The sequence below is a fragment of the Anoplophora glabripennis genome, unplaced genomic scaffold (assembly GCF_000390285.2).
Source record: "Anoplophora glabripennis isolate ALB-LARVAE unplaced genomic scaffold, Agla_2.0 scaffold153, whole genome shotgun sequence".
Taxonomy (NCBI): domain Eukaryota; kingdom Metazoa; phylum Arthropoda; class Insecta; order Coleoptera; family Cerambycidae; genus Anoplophora; species Anoplophora glabripennis.
This window is the reverse complement of record NW_019416245.1, coordinates 536,802-556,230: the sequence shown is the minus strand read 5'-3', so window position 1 is coordinate 556,230 and position 19,429 is coordinate 536,802. Positions and strand designations below refer to the sequence as shown.

Below are 19,429 nucleotides of genomic sequence, written 5' to 3'. Positions count from 1 at the left end.
AGTCATAATTGAAATACACTTTACAAAGAAGGAAGTTGGCCTAAAATTTTTCAATTTCTCCACGCAATCAATATAAGTGATCTTTTTTGTAGAAACTTGGAAAAAAGTTAATAGAAGTTTGGAATTAAAATATATATTAATGTCTCAAATTTGTTAGCCATCTGTTTTTATTTTTCCATTCAAAGATTTATCAAAAGAGAAAATTTCAAAATATGACGATTTTCTTTTAAGTGTGATATACAAGGTGTTTCAGGATTAAGTCGACAAACATTAAGGAGATATTCCTCATAAAAAAATAAGAAAAAAATCAAGTATAAATTTTTTTACAGAGACGCTTCATTTTCGAAATATAGGACGTTAAAGATTTTTTAAAAAATTCGAATTTTTTAAATAACTTCTAAATGAAGAAGGCTATTTAAGCCAAATTTGGCATGACACATCTTCTTATAAGATACCATTTTTCCGTAGAGGTAGAAGTCCCGCAAGCAACCAGTGGCGGAGTTATGGGGACTCAGACTCATTAAATTATAAAAAAAATTAATACCTATTAAAGTTGGTCTTAGTTTCGAGTTTGTGTGAGTCAAATAAGCCTTTTTGTCTCTCATTCTCTTGGGTTTAACCAATAGTATTAAATTATTTAGGAGATACTTCGTTTTTGAGATATAGGGTGTTTTTTTAGAAAAAAAAATGATGTTGATGAAAACAATAGAAATATTTAAGTACCTAACATCTAATGTGACTATGTCGTAATGCAACAACGTAACGACCTTTGCAATACTCCTAAATTTTTTCAGTCCCCATAACTCTGCCACTGGTTGATTACGGGACTTCAACTTTTATGGAAAAATGATATCTTATAAGAAGATGTGTCATGCCAAATTTGGCTTAAATAGCCTTCTTCGTGTACAAGTTATTTAAAAAATTCAAATTTTTAAAAAAATCTTTAACGCCCTATATTTCGAAAATTAAGCGTCTCTGGAAAAAATTTATACTTGATTTTTTCTTATTTATTTATGAGGAATATCTCCTTAAAGTTTGTCGACTTAATCCTGAAACACCCAGTATGGACTTAAACTGTCTTCCATAATTTGTTTCATACCTTGTTTGAAAAAGGCACCTTATCTACACAGAAAATGTTTCTTTTTTACTTCTAAAATATGCTACAAATTACTTTTTACCTACAGAAGTTCTCCCTCTTTCTATCTCAATTTACTTATAATTTGACTAATTTGTAAAATCGGTTTTTTTCAAGTTAGTAATAACTGATAAAGTTTGAAATAATTTAAAAAAGTACTTTTGTTTTAATGTTTTGACGTTTCGAAATGAAAATACGTACATTTGATTAAGGTACTATTAAGATCAAATGTTTGCTCTTGCCTCAGCAGTCGAGCAAAGTCAATAATTATAAAGATGGGATGCTCTCGCCATATAAATGGTATACTTAATCTGATAGCATGTTATTTATTTCGTAAAATACCAATTTCCTGCTGTGGTACATAAATTGTTATCCCCTAGAAAATGAGAAATATGAATTAATTTTTCATTCCCCTTTTGTATTTCTCATATGAATTCGTAAAGCGGGCCCACCATGCTCTGGCGCTGGCCCTGTCAATAATATATGACGCACGTCTCACCACAACACGCCCTGTATATTTTCGTGACTCCCTATTTCAAGATAACACTCAACTTTTCTCGTATTACCGCCAGAACTTCTTCATTTATCATTCCGGGACTGTATGGTCGACGTAATTAGTGATATCCCTGCCAGCTATCTCATTTATAATTTACCTAACAGTAATTGGCTTGTTTTTATTTTATTTTTATATTGTTTTTGGTTAATTATGCTTTGGGCGGGCGCCGTCACGAAAAACGGATTAATTTGTAATTTTCACGCCGACAGGAAATTGTTCTTAAGAAAGTCAGATTCGAAGAAATGTACTTACCAAAGCATACCTATGCTCGACGTAAACCACACAATACATCTTCTAAGAAAAATACGCTCTTAGTCTAACCTCACCTTATTTTTTTTCTTTTTTAAAACAGTTAGTTTACTCCCACGTTTCCATTTTAGCATATATCAACGGCTTTATCCATTATAATAATCTGTACACCTGCCTATATTTAATTAATACGTCTATATAAATAAATTTTAGATAAATTATCACACCGGTTTACGGGTTTCAAAATAATGGATGATAATTCTTTTTATATGATAAACAGTACAAATTAGTAGCAGTAGGTACTGACATTAAATCTTTTAATCACTTTTTTTTTAATTTGGTCGGACTTTGTTTCCCTCTTTGTTCTCAACAGGTGGTGGTCATAAATTTACATTTCTCCGTAACTTAAACATTTGTCAGAAACTGGAAACTATTTATTTTTTGAACCAAATTCAGATTTTTTTTTATCAGTGTACTGTAGATGAGATAAACTACATTTTATCATTTACTTTTATTCGCAATACTGACTAAAATTATGTTAGGAATGAGGAGTATAATTTTCGAAATATCTGGTATTCCGAAAATTCAGAATGATTTAATTTAAAATACGATATGTACAACGAGGTGGTTATATTATTAACAAATTAAAATTAAACGTCTACTGAATCTGTTTTATATGGGAAAATAATAAACAAACAAGTATCAGGTATTAAAATTTAATTCATTAGATTTAATGACTAGTAGATAAATAATTAAAAATATTCAGTATAGTTATTCTTAGAACTTGCATAAATATTTTTTGAGACAAAATAAGGACCTTGATTTTAAATTAATTTATTAATATGAGTATAAAAAAATCATGATTGAATTCATATAAAATATTTTTTGCTCAATTTATTAATTTCTTAATAGATTATTTGCTTTATCAATTTTGTTTGTTGTTATTTTAAATGCCATACACAAATGACGAGTTTCACATCCAAATCCTTATTGAAAATTAGTTTTGTCTACAGAGTGTAGCAATGAAACTGCGTAGATATGATTTAACCAAAGATAATTATATCAAGTTATGCTGTTTTCAGGCTAGCATTTTAACATTTGTAACAAAGTTATTCATAAATACAGAAAAAAAGTTGATATAAAAGTCGTACAGAATCAAAAAACCTAAAAGACAAACTTAATTTGAAACACATGGGGCGATGAGTAAAAACGGGACACGCCTAATATTACATTTTTTAAATGGAACACCCTGTATATTTTTAAACATATAGATTTCTGAGAAAATTCTATATATGGCAATATAAACAGTTTGGCATTTTAATGCGGGGTTGCCAAGTTATGTAGAAAATTCTTCGAATTTTGAAAAAAACATGACCTCGAAGAAGTTGTATTAACTTTCAACTACTAACACTTGGAGTAAAAAATATTTGACAGAGTTATAGATAAATGTTAGGCAAAGACTCCTATATTAACTAATGTACAGGGGATTTTTTATAATACGATCATTTTATGAAAGTTTAAACTTGATTTTCTAAAATTTTTCAAATGGAACACCCTGTATCTTATTGTTCTATTTTATTCACATATCAGTCCACTTCAACTTTTATTAAGTATGTTCTATACCTAAAGATGTTAGTTTTTAAGATATAGCAACATTTCTGGAAAAACCTTATTTTTATTATTTTCGGTCGCACGAAATGCCTTTGGAAAAAACTGGCACATTGTGTCAACTTCATAATTTATCATTCCATTTTGAGTTAATTTTATTAGTTAATATTTATTTGTGGTATTCTATAAAATAAAAAAAATTAAGTTTTTTCAGAAATGTTGCTATATCTTAAAGACTAACAATTTTAGATATAAAACATGCTTAATAAAAGTTGAAGTGGACCGATATGTCAATAAAATAGAACAATAAAATACATCCATTTGAAAAATTTTAGAAAATCAAGTTTATACTTTCTAAATATGATCGTATTATAAAAAATGCCCTGTATAAAATATCGATATCAGCTAATATAGTCTTTGCCTAACATTTGCCTATAACTCTGTCAAATATTTTTGCTCCAAGTGTTAGTAGTTGAAAGTTAATACAACTTCTTCGTGGTCATGTTTTTTCCAAAATTCAAAGAAGTTTCTACATAACTTGGCAACACCGCACTAAAATGGTAAACTCTTTATATTGCCATATATAGAATTTTCTCGGAAATCCATATGTTTAAAAATATACAGGATGTTTCATTTAAAAAATGTAATTGTTGACGTGTTCCGTTTTTACTCATCACCCTGTATGTATCAAATTAATTTTATAATTTAGGTTTCGTGATTCTGTATAACTTTTATATAAACTTTTTTTCTGTATTATGAGTAACAAGGGAGTTATTTCACTTTCTCACACTAATGGCCCATCCTGTATATATCCTAGATTATTACAGTAATAAAAATCCTTATTGTACAGAGTGTCCGAGAAATAAATGCCATAATATTAATCACGCATTTAACTCATCAGATGCAACAAATTTTTATTTAATTGAGTATATTTTTTATTTCCAGTTAAATAATGATTTCATATAAAAATAAATAATACAGGCAAGTTTTCTGTCACATTATTTCATTTTCTGTTAAAATCTGACAAGGTGGCAATCGCCCATGGGCGTAGGTTTTGGGGGCTCAAATGCGATCCGCTACTGCTGCTGAAAAATGTTTTTCACATAAATTATTATAATCCAAGTTTTAATAAGAAATCTACGCCTGTAGGTACGTAAAAGAAATGGATTTTTGATACGGTACACTTTATAAGTCATAAATAAGCTGCATTATATCAAACTGATTGTATCGAGCCGGAAAAATAGGGGGGGGTCGCGGTTTCATTGGGATTTTAATAATGTAAATTCGGTTTTCCGAAAATAATGTTATTTAGCATAAACACGACAAAATGAATACAGTGAGTCACGTCTGGGTAACATATTGCATAGCCGGGCTCAAAGACAATAAAGCCGCCTATCGGGGTTCGTTGTATTTTTTATGTATCGAAATAAATCTATACCGTCGGAGCGTGTGTGGGGTAAAAAACGGCACATGCGACTTTCTCCGTGCGCCGATATTAGTTATGGATTTCATCTTTTGTTCATTAAATTTATTGCCGATCGGAAATACGAGCCCAGAACCAATCACATTGATCGATTCCAGCGGGGACCATAAATTATATTTTAATAATTAACATAAACGTAACAATGGCTGGATGGCAGTTGTCTGTTTATTTGCCTCATACATAATTAAAATTATAATATGAGACCGGCTCGAATTCGTATTGTTTCTTGTCGTAAAAGGCTTTCTATTAGCCGGAGGAACTGTATAAATATCTACGGATATCGATTATCCACGCTTGTTTGATCAAATAACTGTTTTATTGGAAGCGGCAAAAAGTTTGGGGTGACATAAAAAGAAACCGTCTTCCAAAAACTAAGAGCAATTAGAACTGATTTCATTAAATGAATATAGCGTGTACGATTTCGAGACACGGGGTGTTAAACTTTGAAATATATGTACTTAAATTTAAAAATTTACGAATTTTTATACAATTAGAGAAAGAATATCTCTTGCATTTCATTTGTAAAACGACTCATTTTCGAATTCTTTTTTTAGCTTCAGATACTAAGAAAAAAACACAAATTATATGATCATTTCTTCCAAACTGCCTAAAGCTATCCCTCAGAGAATTTTAAATTTCGATTCCAAAGATTTTTTGAATCTCTATTAATTGCGATATATTTAGAATTGTATTTAGATGCAACAAAAATCCCTGTAATATATTTTTTGTGAAACAAACGGTTTTATAGCTACTTTAGATCTATTGAGCTATATGGTAAGCGTATTTTCGAAAAAATATCTAGTTTTACAAATAAAATAGAGGATAAACACTACCGGAAAAAATAAAAGAAACAAAAAATTTTTTATGAATTTTTTAGTGATTTTCGGAAACATGTATCTCAGTGAAAAACGGTCGTATCGAGATAAAGAAAAAAGCATTGTGAAGCTTTAAGTCTCTAGTTTCAAGATCTTTAAACAAAAATTTTATTTCGGTTACGGTTATCGAGCAATAAAAAAAAATCATCTAGAAAAAAAGTTCAAAATTTTTTTTTAGGACTGTCTATGGACTCACGAAAATTTTTTCAAACTCCATCAATCAGTTAGTTAGTCAGTTAGCTCATTTATTCAGCTTCAACTTGATTTTCAAAAGTTTTCCGTACCACTATTGGTTGCCAAGATATCGTTGGTTGAATGAAAAATAACACGTTTGTCTATAATTATCTATATTTTTGTAAAAAAATATTGTACAATAAATCCAAGGGTAGTTTTGAAGACTTGAATAAATTGTATAAAAAGAGCTGTCACAATTTTCGAAAGAATTTTTTTTCATTCTTGACATCAGTTTGAGAAAAGTGCAAAAAAATGACTTTTTACAGTTTGTTAGAAAATCTACCTTTAAGCTAACTGGTGTCTATATTGACTGAGTTCGAAAAAATTTTCGTTAGTCCATCGACAGTCCTAAAAAAAATTCTGGACATTTTTTTTCTAGATGTAGATAGCTATTTCTGTTGATTGGTCTGTAACTGTAGCCCAAAACAATTTTTGCCTAACGATCTTGAAACTGGAGACTTAAAGCTTCAAATTGCTTTTTCTTTATTTCGATTCCACCATTTTTTACTGACATACAGCCTTTCGAAAATCACTAAAAAATTCGTGAACATTTTTTTCCTTAAATTTTTTTTATTAGTGTATTTTACCTTTGAATATAAGTAACTTACGTAATTAATAGTAAAAATTCACTGAACTTGTATAGAAATATGTATACCAAATTTGAACTGATTTAGTCAACGTACTTGGAAATTATAAACGAAAAACAAATTTTTCTACTACAACTTTCATAGCTTGTACGTTTGAAGCGAAACATTTTTGGGTATGCGTATCATTTGAAGCAGTTTTTGCCTGCATTTTGCATCTTTTAACACCCTGTATAAATTCGATTATACACCTGTCTAAACTTGATTTAGCTATGTCAAACGTCGCGTCATAAATCTTTAAAAATAATTTGAAGATCCTTAAATACATACGAATATTAATCATTCGCAAACGTTAAGCGTACTTGGTATTGTTTATTTTTTGTATTAAATAGTTTCTAGGGTAGAGGACAGACAGAACAGTAAAACTATTTCCAATCTATGCCTAATAAATAACAATCAGCAGCGTTATAGCAGGCAGGTACATTTCATTCAATAGCACGGGAACCTTTTACCTAAAATCCCAGTTTTCACATATGGACCAATATGCGCCTGGGCATTTGCCCGAAACTGGAAGAATTCGTTAATCTGCCGGCTGAGATGGAAATTAAACAAAGGTCGGAATTTCTGGGAATTGCCAATAACAACTTTGGAGCCAACGTACCAAAAACTTGAAACTAAAATATCCTGTGTTTTGTGAAATCGTGTCAAACAATGCAGCTGTTTATATTATCTGTAATGATAAGTAATCTCAGGTAGAGGAACGTAAAAGGGACAATCGGGGTATGTTAACAGCGCATTTCTACAAAATAACACCTGGACGAAAAGATTAAAGGTAACAACGAACAATGAGGCCGATGGCAAATAGTATCGGAGAGAAATAAGATACGCTCTACGGTTTTGTGCAAGACTGTAACTGTTTGCTTTTCGACCGAGTTATCGCAGTTGGTAACAAGAAAGAAATATCTTTTAACCAGTTTTCTTTACAACCTACTCCTGTTGATGATGTAGTGTATAAAATTATTATTAATTACTAGATGACCCGTCAGACGTTGTCATGTCCAAATTTCAATAAATTTGTTTGTTATCGTTTTGTAAATTTGTGAAAAGCTATTAGAAATGTGTAAACAAAGTAAAAATGAGAAAAAAACGTATTTATGAGTGATCATTGTATCTATTAACGATGTGGCCATGGATATTCAATTTGAGGAGTTTGGCTGGAATAGGTTTTTCCAGAGTTTTTTCCAGATCTTCCTGATTTATTTTCAATTCCATCCCGGGGGCATAACGAACAAACCAAAAAAAAATCAACCAAATATGTCGTTCCTATCGTCAGTGATCGATAGTGCATACAAAAATTCTGATTTTTGCATTTTCTGCGAATTTTCCAACTTCCGTTTGTAATTTTCCCGAATTTTTGTTTTTCTCACAACTTTTCCGGGACCATATCGAACAAAACAAAAAAGGATTACGCCTATCCATCGTTCGAATCGTGTGTTATTGTCTAGAGTTCATCCCGTAGAAAAAAGCACTTTCAGTTTTTCCTGAATTTTCCAATTTTCCCAGTAACGTTTCCAATTACTTCGTTACCTAAAAAGCTTATTTCACATACCTGTTGTTACAACTGTTCAAATTTTTATCCACCGACGTGTAAACACATTTGGACCCGTCTTACACAGTTTCTACGAACTATCACAAATGTTGTCTTGTTTCACCATAACACAAATGTTGTCTTGCTTCACCATAAATTAAAACGATATCCATCAACTCCGAGTTGCTATACACGTAAGCCGTTTTTGACACTAGCTACTAAAAAACTATGGTAAATACTATCAACGACGTTAATACTGATTGTAAAATCGGATCTGAGTATTCGGAGTTGCTGGGGCCATGTGGCTCTCCAGGCTAATTACGTAAAACGCGATTGAGTAGAGACTACAAACAGTTGTTCAGACGTATAATGGCGGAAAGTACAATACTTTTTTTCTCGGAAACTAAGGATTTTACAAAAATTTCTTTTTACGACGTTGTCTCCATTTTTCGCGGCGCATCTATTCCCAAATTTTTGTGGATAAATTGTGAATCACCCTGTATAGATCTTTCCAATAGCATATCTAATGAAAAGTCAACAATTTTTTGTAAACAGCGTTTTCGATATAATATGATGTACAACTGAAATGACCAATATTCTCTGAGCTATTTATTTTAATGCACCACATAATCTTTGTCTTCTTCATATTGTACTGCTACTACTTCTACCACAATTTTTTCTCTTCTACAAGCCCCATGAATGGGCAATAATAAAATAACCTATTGCAAAAAATAACTTGAAACTTTGACTGCCAAAGTAACATAAAAAAATCAAATGAACTAGAGGCAAATTTTGAATCCTTACGAAGTTGACATGGTTGTTTGAAGATGATCTTTAGGCAACTAATTTGTTTAAATATCTTCAAACTAGTTTTAGTATTTTAAATTTCTATACATATATTTGGATATTTATAATCACAAAAAAGTATGATTTTTGTCTCTAAAAACATCTATAGCAGGAAAAAGTATGTTCATTCCAACATCATTATGTTTAACGTTACCATCACACAATAATAGAATTATTTTTTCTGAGGATTTTAAATAAAATCGAAACTGAAATAGTCAGTTGCCATATTTGAATATTCTTCTTATTGTGACGTGCTCGAAAATTATTTGATATTCAAATTTTCGTCGATGACTTTTTATGAAGCATTGAAGGGTTTGCATGAAGAAACCTGCGCGTTGGCCTAATCACAAAATCAAAACCTTTATTTCCTTGCTCTATTCCGACCGTACACTCTTATTACACTATTTGTAGGGCACGAAAATCATTTGATATTTGCCTTTCCTGGCATTCTGTTAATCTAGAATAGCTGCGACTCATTTGGTCCATTATCATCAGCAGGCAGCTGAACAACCGTCTCATGTGTGCGCTTGGTATCTCGAGAGAGTACCCCTCGATGTGATGCAGCATATACAGCGAGCTGGAGACTGTAAAAAGTACGTACCGCGATGTATATAAGTTTATAATCGACCGTAAGTAAGACGGCCCGCCAATGAAAGCGCGTATTACGGTAGCTATAGAAACGAAGTGTCTTGTTTGTCTTATTGTAAAAGTAGAATGAATCTGTAGTCCCGCCCAGTCTCCACACGTCTCTCTTTACACAACTACCCAGTGTTGCTGTGCTCCTTTGCTCTTAGTTTCTGTACATTGTATATGTTGCTTTTTTGTCAATCTATTAAGCGGAATTTATTGCCCGGCTGCTGAATCAAGGTTTCGGTAACCGTCTTTCTCTCCGTTCTCGCTCGTATCTCCGGATTTCTTTTACGTCCGAAGCCGGGCATAATTGTTTCCAGCCAATAGACTGGAAGTAGCATGGGATCCTCTAAGTAATGAATAGAACTCCTCGATACCCAATGAAACATCTAACACGCCGGTAATTTGTCTCTTGAATACATAAAATTACGTAATGATGAGGAACATGGCTGATGCTGATTAATAGACACTTTAGAACACTTCACACGTACACTCAGGCTATATGCAAAGGACTAGCAATAATTAAATTTGTATTACGTCGCCTGATTAACATTTCTAAAGCATATCCCCATTTCCTGCTTCACTTTTCAGTCATAAAAAGGCGAAGGTAACTGACCCTGGAGTTCTTAAGGTACATGGGAAATCGTCTCTTAAGGCCTACGAGTAGTCTACTAGAACAAATCTACCGAATTTGTTGAATATTTAGATGAGAAGCTCTTTTAACAGAACTTGAGTTATTGGAAAATTGACATTTAATATTTTATTGTGATTTAACCGAAGAAATGAGTTTATCTGGGAAACGGCCGAGAAAAATAAATTATTTTAGAAACTATTTCATTTTTGCTTACTTTTACTAGAAGTTAGGGCAGAAATACAGAAATTGTCTTTACGACGCTAGGCGTCGCGGCGCTTCAAAAAATTGACATGTCACGATAAAGATTCCTTAATTTTGAATATTTTTCCTATATAACATTTTATTATGTTCCCATTATTTAAAAAGCTCTAGTGAATTTCTCTATCTCATAATTTATTATTGCAACGACGTAATCATCGATATAGATCTTTTTCAATGCTCTTGCTAGTTCAATATATCAATAACTATGGTTCTATTTACAATAAAAAACGTATTCACTATAAACAATTTAATAACATAACTGTGTATACAACAATTACATTAATTTGTAAGAATTACAAACCCACCTATCATACAGTGTAGGAAAGTACCGATGGTCTATCAGAAGTTACGTGAGAGCGATAAAGTAAGCCATAGAAATCCATGCGATAGATAAGGATGGCTATAATGAAGGTCTCTCATAGTCACCGCCCATTTCGCCTTTTTGCAAATAAGATCCACTTCTTATTTGTGGAAGGGCGAAATGGGCGTTGTATTAGACGCCTTCATTATAGCCATCCTTGTCTATCACATGGATTTCTATGGCTTANACGTAAATAGAAAAGGAATATCAACTGAAATAAATAAACATAAAAATAAATAAACACAATACTTAATGTTTTAATAGGTGTTCAATGTGAGCACCATTATTATTTAAACACAATTTGTAACGTTTTCTTAGTTCACTGGGCGTTACTTTTTTTAATATATTATCACGTATTTCGCCACAAGCAGCAGTGATTTTCTGCTTCAAATGAACGATACTGTTTGTTTTAGTTTTATACACAATATTTTTTAGGGCTCCTCACAAGAAGAAATCAATAGGGGTTAGATCTGGGGCTCTCGGAGCAAATTGTAAAGGGTCATTAGTACCTATCCACTTATTTTCAAAGTGCAAATTTAAATAGTTTTGAACAACTGCACCATTATGGTAAGGAGCCCCGTTCAGTTGAAACCTCAGGCGTCTCCTAATTTGAATTGGCACATTTTCTATAAGAATAGGAATTTCATTTGCAAGAAAATTGCAATACCTTTGTCCCGTTAAGAGACCATCATAAAAATATGGACCTATTAAATAGAGCCCTACAATTTCACACCATACATTGACATTAAAGTGCCTTCTCTATTACATGTGGGTTTTCGTCCGATCAATGATGAGTATATTTCTGGTTTGGAATGCCATGACTAATAAAATGACTTTCGTCTGTCCACAAAATGTGGTTATACAAATTAGGATCATCATCTACTGTAACTAAGAACTGAGAAATAAAATTTTTTCTCCGTTTAAAATCTGCAGGATTTAATTCTTGCACACTATGTATTTTATAATCGTGAAATTTGTTAATTTTTAAAACTCTTTGGATTGCATTATATGTCAAATTTACCTCTGTCGAAGCCTTTCTAATCGATGCTTCAGGATGATTTTCAAAATAGTTTATTATAATTGCCACATTTTCATCAGCGGTTACTGTTTTTTCTCTCACCCTGTTAACTAAAAATGATTTCTTATTCTGATGGAGAATATTTTCCAATTTGCTAAATATTTGATGATCTAGAATATTTCTTTCGGGATATCTCAGTGCGTATAATCTTCTTACCCGTAATGCATTTTTCTCCGGAAATTAACAGCATATTCACTTTTTCGTCATGGGAAAACATTTTATTACTGCTACTTTTCAGTAACTACTACTAATGAACGATCACAACATGGTGTCTTATTAACAAAGTACGATTTGGGAATCGACAACAACTTTTTAAGTAATGGGAACATAAAGAAATGTTATAGGTATAGGAAAAATATTAAAAATTAAGGGATCTTTATCGTGACATATTAAAAAATGTATGTTGCTGGAAAAAAATCGTAAGCGTTGTAAAGATAATTTCTATATTTTGACCCTAACTTCAAGTAAAAGTAATCAGAAATGCAATAGTTTCTAAAATAATTTATTTTTCTCAGCCGTTTCCCAGAAAAACTCATTTCTCCAGTTAAATCGATCGCCCTGTACAAAGAATTCATATGTGCACATTCATAGGATAGTGTGATGGTGGTCAATATTAACCCTAGCAAATTATCACAGAAAAAGCAGTTATTTTGTTAAATAAAAAGTCATGTTTTAAATTAATTCACCGCTCTCTTATTATCTTCAAAATAATACCAGTTTAAATATAACCATTAATTGTTATAATAGTTATTTTGTAAAAGGGATTGTTTCAAATGAATTTCCTCCTCTCTCATTATCTTCAGACTAAGACCAGTTGAAGTGTAATCATTAAAATACTAAATTTTTGTGCATCTGTGAACTACTGAGAGAAAGAATAGCATTTGTTATGGTCTCTCTAGGACTAACCAATACATTTCGTTCCATTCAATGCAAATAAATATTTTTCAAAGCTGAATTGCTTACGAAATTTTATTAAATTTTGATAGTCCTCAAAATATTATTTATACAGGATGTTTATAAATTTGGACTGGATATTTGAAAGGTAAACAAATCTAGTGTGAAAACTCGATTGGTAGAGGCATGTTTTGCAAATTGAATATATTTTTTTTATTTCTACTAACCATGTCTATTAATTTGTTGTTATTGCATTGACGGGTCATGTTTAGTATGTTTATTTGTTCCTATCAATTCACATACTGTCCTTTCACGAAAGGAAAACGCAGTTAAAATAAGAATCTAGAAAAATAAATGAATGCACTTCATTTGTTCATCAATAATTTTTACTACAAAAGACTTGATTTCATAACGAAAACTAAAGTAGAACCGACGATTTGTACTGGATAAACGGAATTCCATTTATGTTCATCAATTTTGGTGAAGTATGTATCTCAAGGACAATTCCAGAAGTTTTCGACAATATTTTGAGTATTATTAAAAAAATCCTTTCGAAATTTTTATATTCGTATTTAAACAATAAGTACATGGTTTACATTTGCCCTCAATCTTACATGAATTTTAAAAAATTGGTCGTTTGCAGAACTACACGTACCTATTTATATTTAAAGATTTAAATAATATTGGAAACCTTGAAAATACTCCCACTCTTGTTTCTGATCTGAGATTTACCCTTTAACCACTTTGGACAAAGATCATCATGAAATTTAGTCATGAGTTTTGGATAATTATTTGTTAATCTGTCAATGGAATTGTCATTAACATGTGATATTTAGTATAAAAAATTGTATAGGTATAACTTTATGTCATGAAACGTAATGTGATTGAAGGAATACAAAAACACACACTGGAGAAATTGATTTCATTAAATAACATTCCTGAAGCTACAGTTCCTCAAGTAGTCGTGCAATGAAGGCGAAAACGCATAGTGTAGGTTACTAGAAATTACCGATGTTAAGCATTTATCTTGTTATGAGCGCCATTTGGTGAACCATTTTGCTAACTTTTGCCACTTTTATTAAGTCAGTTTCCTAGATGTGCATTCTCAAACAACATGAGAAGTTGGTGCAACTTGTGGTACCAAAAAAAAAGGAAATTGTGTACAAACTTATTAATTTCTATGATCTTCCTCGGTATTTTGAAACCAACTATACGTACCTGCCCATTCCATTCTATTAATATCAAACGTAATTGTTTATTCAACAGACGAATGACTTATTTGTCTAGGCACTTGCGTTCTCGTTTTTATTGCATTCGTAGCTACATACTTGTTTATGGCGGAATTTATTGCACCACAAGGACCAGACATTAGCCCCTTAATTTACACCAGCACGAAAACGATTCACCGTACTCCCATTCCGTAACAATGCCCCGTAAAACAGCGAGCGGATAATAAGCACCGAGATTGGCAATAGTGAAAATATAAACTGAATAGAACGGACAACAAATATTTAACAAAATTTACGGTGTTCAGACAGAGCAGTGGATGCAAATAGGGATCCGCGAAGAGCGAGATAAAGAGGAGGAATATGAATTAAACCTGGGACAGGGTAATAAATTACGGTATGGTTATTTACGTACCGAGCTGACCAACCAAGTTAACTTAGGTGTCTCACCAACGTTTTAATGGCCCCGCAGGTGTTTCGTATAGGTGTCCGACCGTAAAAAAGTTATAACAGTCAAAACCTAACGCGTTGTTCACCATGTTAATATAAATAATAATAATTTTAAAGTCGGTTTAAGTACGCTTTAATGTCCGCGAGGGTAACTATATTAAACTATCATTTTCATATGGCTAAACAAAGAATTTTATACAAAGTACGAGTGATAAATCTTGTAATTTTATAAATAACGAAAATTTTTTAAATATCCCCTGTTATGAAAATGGACGATTTTATTGTTCCATCAATCAATTGGAATTACGGACCTGGTGTGGTTCTGCGACGTCTAACGAACGCATTAAATACGTTTGTTTCCTTTGGCACTGCGAAGAGTAGAGTTGGGTTCAAAAAGGTGTGTTATACACTGAGAAAAGTATTTGTTTAAAAAATTGCATTTTTAGATAAATTATATATAGAAAACCTACTTCTAATACATTAGTAAGAAAAAACAAACAATTTTTTTGTACATTCTAGTTAAAGCTAAATTCAGTGCGTCACAGACCGTTTTATTCCAAATTCTTATCGAATGATGTGCTTGTGAGTAAACTAAGAGAACATTTACATTTTACTCATATCAGTTAAGTATGCGAATTATTTAAGCAAATATTTTTCTCCGTGTATGACNTTTTAGATAAATTATATATAGAAAACTTACTTCTAATACATTAGTAAGAAAAAACAAACATTTTTTTTGTACATTCTAGTTAAAGCTAAATTCAGTGCGTCACAGACCCTTTTATTCCAAATTCTTATCGATTAATGTGCTTGTGAGTAAACTAAGAGAACATTTACATTTTACTCATATCAGTTAAGTATGCGAATTATTTAAGCGAATATTTTTCTCCGTGTATGACATTTTTTTTCTTTTCTTATATTTTTTTTGCAAAATTAAGTAGTCATAATCAAAACGTGCATTTAACGTATTTTGTTGTAATTTTACTGGAGTGTGTGATTTGATTGTGACTTGGTTATGGTTTTAGTTCTTAGTTACTTTTAATTTTGTTTTGACTTTTTGTTTGAAATTTTAATTTTATTTCAGGCTAAATTTTTCTCTAAATTTTGAGTTCTGGGACAGATGTGCGAAGTGTTTGAGAATTCGGGCAGGCCGACGGTTGAGAAAAAAAAGAGGTCCGAAAACAGTGTATAGAGAAGATAGAGGCTTAAAGTTCCATGTCGATTAAAATGTGATATTATTTTGAGTTCTTTTTGTACATTTTTCGAAATTCTGTACATATTTTATACAGTTAATTTTAAGTTCCTAGTAGGTTTTAAGTTGCTTCCAGTAAGTTACTGATAAGGAAAAATAATTTAAAATTATGTGTAATAAATTATTTTTAATAAAATATTTTTATTCAACGATTTTCACTAGATTGTTTAATTTAATGTCAATAACTTTGGGACCTAGATATTCATCAAGAAGTTTCAAAACTAAATCAAATTTCATATTTTTCGATTTGGACTAATAACTTGTCAAAAAGTGATTAGATTAGAAGACATTTTGTCGTCTTGAGATAGGTATGTTAAATGAAAACTTTATTAAAAATTGCGGTAAATATCAATTATATGTATTAGTTCACAACGCAGTATCTTTCTCTCGACATTTCTTGGGTTATTCTTCACTTTTAAACGTCAATACACCTTTGTTGTTGGCAGCTGTTTCAGAAACTCCTCTTTATCTTGAAAATATATAAATAAGTTAATATTAGACAACTGATAATATAATGAAATGTTTTTACCTGTACAAAAAGAAATATTCTAATACATTTGCTATATATCACATCAGTGGAAATATGGCATTATTTTTCTTAATGTTTTTTTGTCGGTATCAAAATACTCAAAGCTTAACGATAATATGTGGATGACTTCAAATGTAGAGATTTAAAATTATCAGCAATGTGAAACATTGCTTGGTTAACCTTTCTTAGATGATTATCAAAATAATAATGAAGAGGTCGAATATTTCAGTTTTAACTGAATTTTTTTGAAAGTTAAGTCAGGTAAGTAGGGACCACCTTATTTGCTAAAACAAAAGTTAAGTTTGAAATCTAGACATCCTTCTATCATTGAGTAAAAAACGTTATCTTCATACAACTGTCAATTTTGAAAGGAAAAATCAAATTTTTCGACATTTTTTTCAAATTTTGCTTCCTCTTTTTTACAATGTTACAGTTAATATGTCAACTGTCGAGAAAAAAACATTTTTTGAAATTAAAAAAAAAATTGAAAAATTAATTTTTTTTTCCGATATTTGATGAGAACTTAACGAGAAATTGTGAGAAAAATAACGCAAAAAAGTTTGTTTCATCTTAATCAATAATTGATGTTTAAGAAGCAATAAACCTGCTCCTATATATTTTTTTATAAAACTTTGACGATCCAGGAAAGGAAAACGATTCGACCGATCGATTTCAAAATTTACAAACATTAAGGGCATGTATTGAGCTATAAAAAACCTACAAATATCAGTACTTTTCGCAATATTTGCAAAGTAGTAATTGATTTTCCAAAACACCAGAAAAAGTAATTTTTTGCACTTCTTCAAATTAATACAGACTAAATTTTTTTTTTCTCAAACATACCAAAAGGTCCTTGAAAAGGATTGATTCAAGGTTTCTAAAACCCACCTTTCGTTCGTTGTACGACCATTATTCACGAAGTTTAAGCCTTTCAAAAATCACTGGATATATTTAGAAATTTGTCTGCTCTCTCTTTTTTGCTAAGTTATTTAAACAATGAGCTGTACTTGATTTTTTCGTTAGATTAATAGAATATTGTTTAATAAAAAGCGTCATTTCAAAAATATTTAAATATTTCTGCTGTATAAAGTATGTGATCAATTTTTCGAAGTTCTATTGCATGTTTGAAAACAGTAAAATTGTTACATAACCTGAAGCTAACCTGCGCTATTACGAGGAAAGGGGCCTAATTATGGAAACACGAATTTCGTTAAATGGATAAATATTTGTCCCCTTCCTACGTCCAACCCAAAGGCATTTGTTAATATTTTCGGAATAACTTGAGCGTTTCTCCGTCCGCTGAAGAAAATCTTGAATAACTTGTTGACAGCCAAAACAGATTACTCAAATTAATTTCATTATTTCGTACAAGTTCCGCATAAATTATTGGAATTAGTATTCCAAACAAATTAGAAAAATTCAATTACGGCAGAGAAATTCTCTAAAAAAACGAGTTGGTTTCAAAACATATTTCAGCCCACAGAAAAAGCAACGCAATTTCATATTCCTATTAAGCTTTGACAATTATAAACTTTTTTGAGTCGGAAAGTTGTGTGTGCAATGGACTATTTTGTCGGCATATTTTCACGCAATATTTTGTAATTAAACACACCGTGGACATTAGTGTGTGATACAATGATATAGTCATTATTTAAGCATTACGTTACAGATTGCGACTCACCACAAAACATTAATTAAACCCGCCTACTTGTGTTTTCCTGAAAATTATACATATTATAACGCAACTATCCGCGTTGTCGCTTGAATCAGAACCATTTCATATTCGGAACGATTTGTAACGGTCACATAAAGCGCTCTTATTAGATATTTTGTGCGGCAGCCAGTCATTTGGAACTAATATTTATATTAAAAATGCAAAAATAACAGTACACAAAATGCCACAGCTTATTGCTTTGAATTATGCTCTACATTGTACTTTTTTCTGGTCGCCGAGCTGCTAATGAGAATTTGATTGGCTAAAATTAATTTAAATTATTATTAATAAAGGCGTTTTTCGGGCTGTGATTGGCTGCCGGTTTTTACAGACGTGCAAATAATATTTAATTTGAAACACAAGGTTGTGCAACTGCTTGCGTCAATGGACACCATTAATATTAATTATATATTGATACTCCGATGAAACATACAGCGTGTTTCGCAAATGTTTATCCATGTGAAATATTAAAATTCGAAAAAACGGTTTCTTATAAGTATCACAATTTTAATAATTTGGTCGACCAAAGAATTATTAACTGAAATAATAAACCTGAGAGCAATACGTTTCTCAAATTAGAATAAATATTCTTGTTCGTCTACACTTTAGCTGCCTTTTTATATCAAGAAACTATAGACCAGGGCGGATCTGTTTCGAGGTGGATGTGAGAGGGGGCAAGAAAATTTTTTCTGGATTATAACTCACATAATAAAAGTGTAGTTCCCTAGATCTGGGCGAGGTTCGGAACATATTCAAAATTGCAAAAATGTTTGAAAAATTAAAAATAATACCTGTTTTATCTGAGTTTTTTACTTATGTCTTGGAACCTATGCATTTTGGAAGAATATTGAAGAGGAAAAAAGTTTTAGAATTGAATTTTGCACAATATACTGTAAGTTGAAAATGTTTAAATTTTTTATCGATGTTGCAAAATAGCCAATAATTGATGAAATAAAGGCAAAATAATCAAGTTTTTAGGATATTTTTTTTAAAATATTTTAAATTCCCTGAGGGCATTCTAATTAACACACACCAAATTTCATTAAAATCGGTTCGATAGTTTTCGCAAAATAAATTTTTGAACAAAATTTTGAAAAATAATTTTCGAATTTTCAAAATGTTGCATAGCCCCAAATAATTTAGACACTTGAAAAATTTTTCACATAGAAAAGACCGCTCAACCTTTCAAATGGTTTTTGAAAAATTGAAATCTGTTGATACTCTAAAGTTTTTTTTTACCAA

General features: G+C 31.1%; 1 protein-coding gene across 2 annotated transcripts in view; it reads left to right on the top strand.

Moving 5' to 3' along the window:
* LOC108909803 (zinc finger homeobox protein 4) overlaps nt 1-19,429 on the top strand; it is a 158,930-nt gene that overhangs the window by 70,796 nt on the left and 68,705 nt on the right. The window contains exon 6 of one of the 2 annotated variants that reach the window (XM_018714235.1): nt 15,777-16,031. The exons of the other annotated variant lie outside the window; for it this stretch is intronic. Within the exon in view, the coding sequence (XP_018569751.1) occupies nt 15,777-15,781 (5 nt within the window). The 3' untranslated portion in view covers nt 15,782-16,031. Of the gene's footprint in view, nt 1-15,776; nt 16,032-19,429 lie in introns of those variants that run through there. 2 annotated transcript variants of the gene reach the window in all.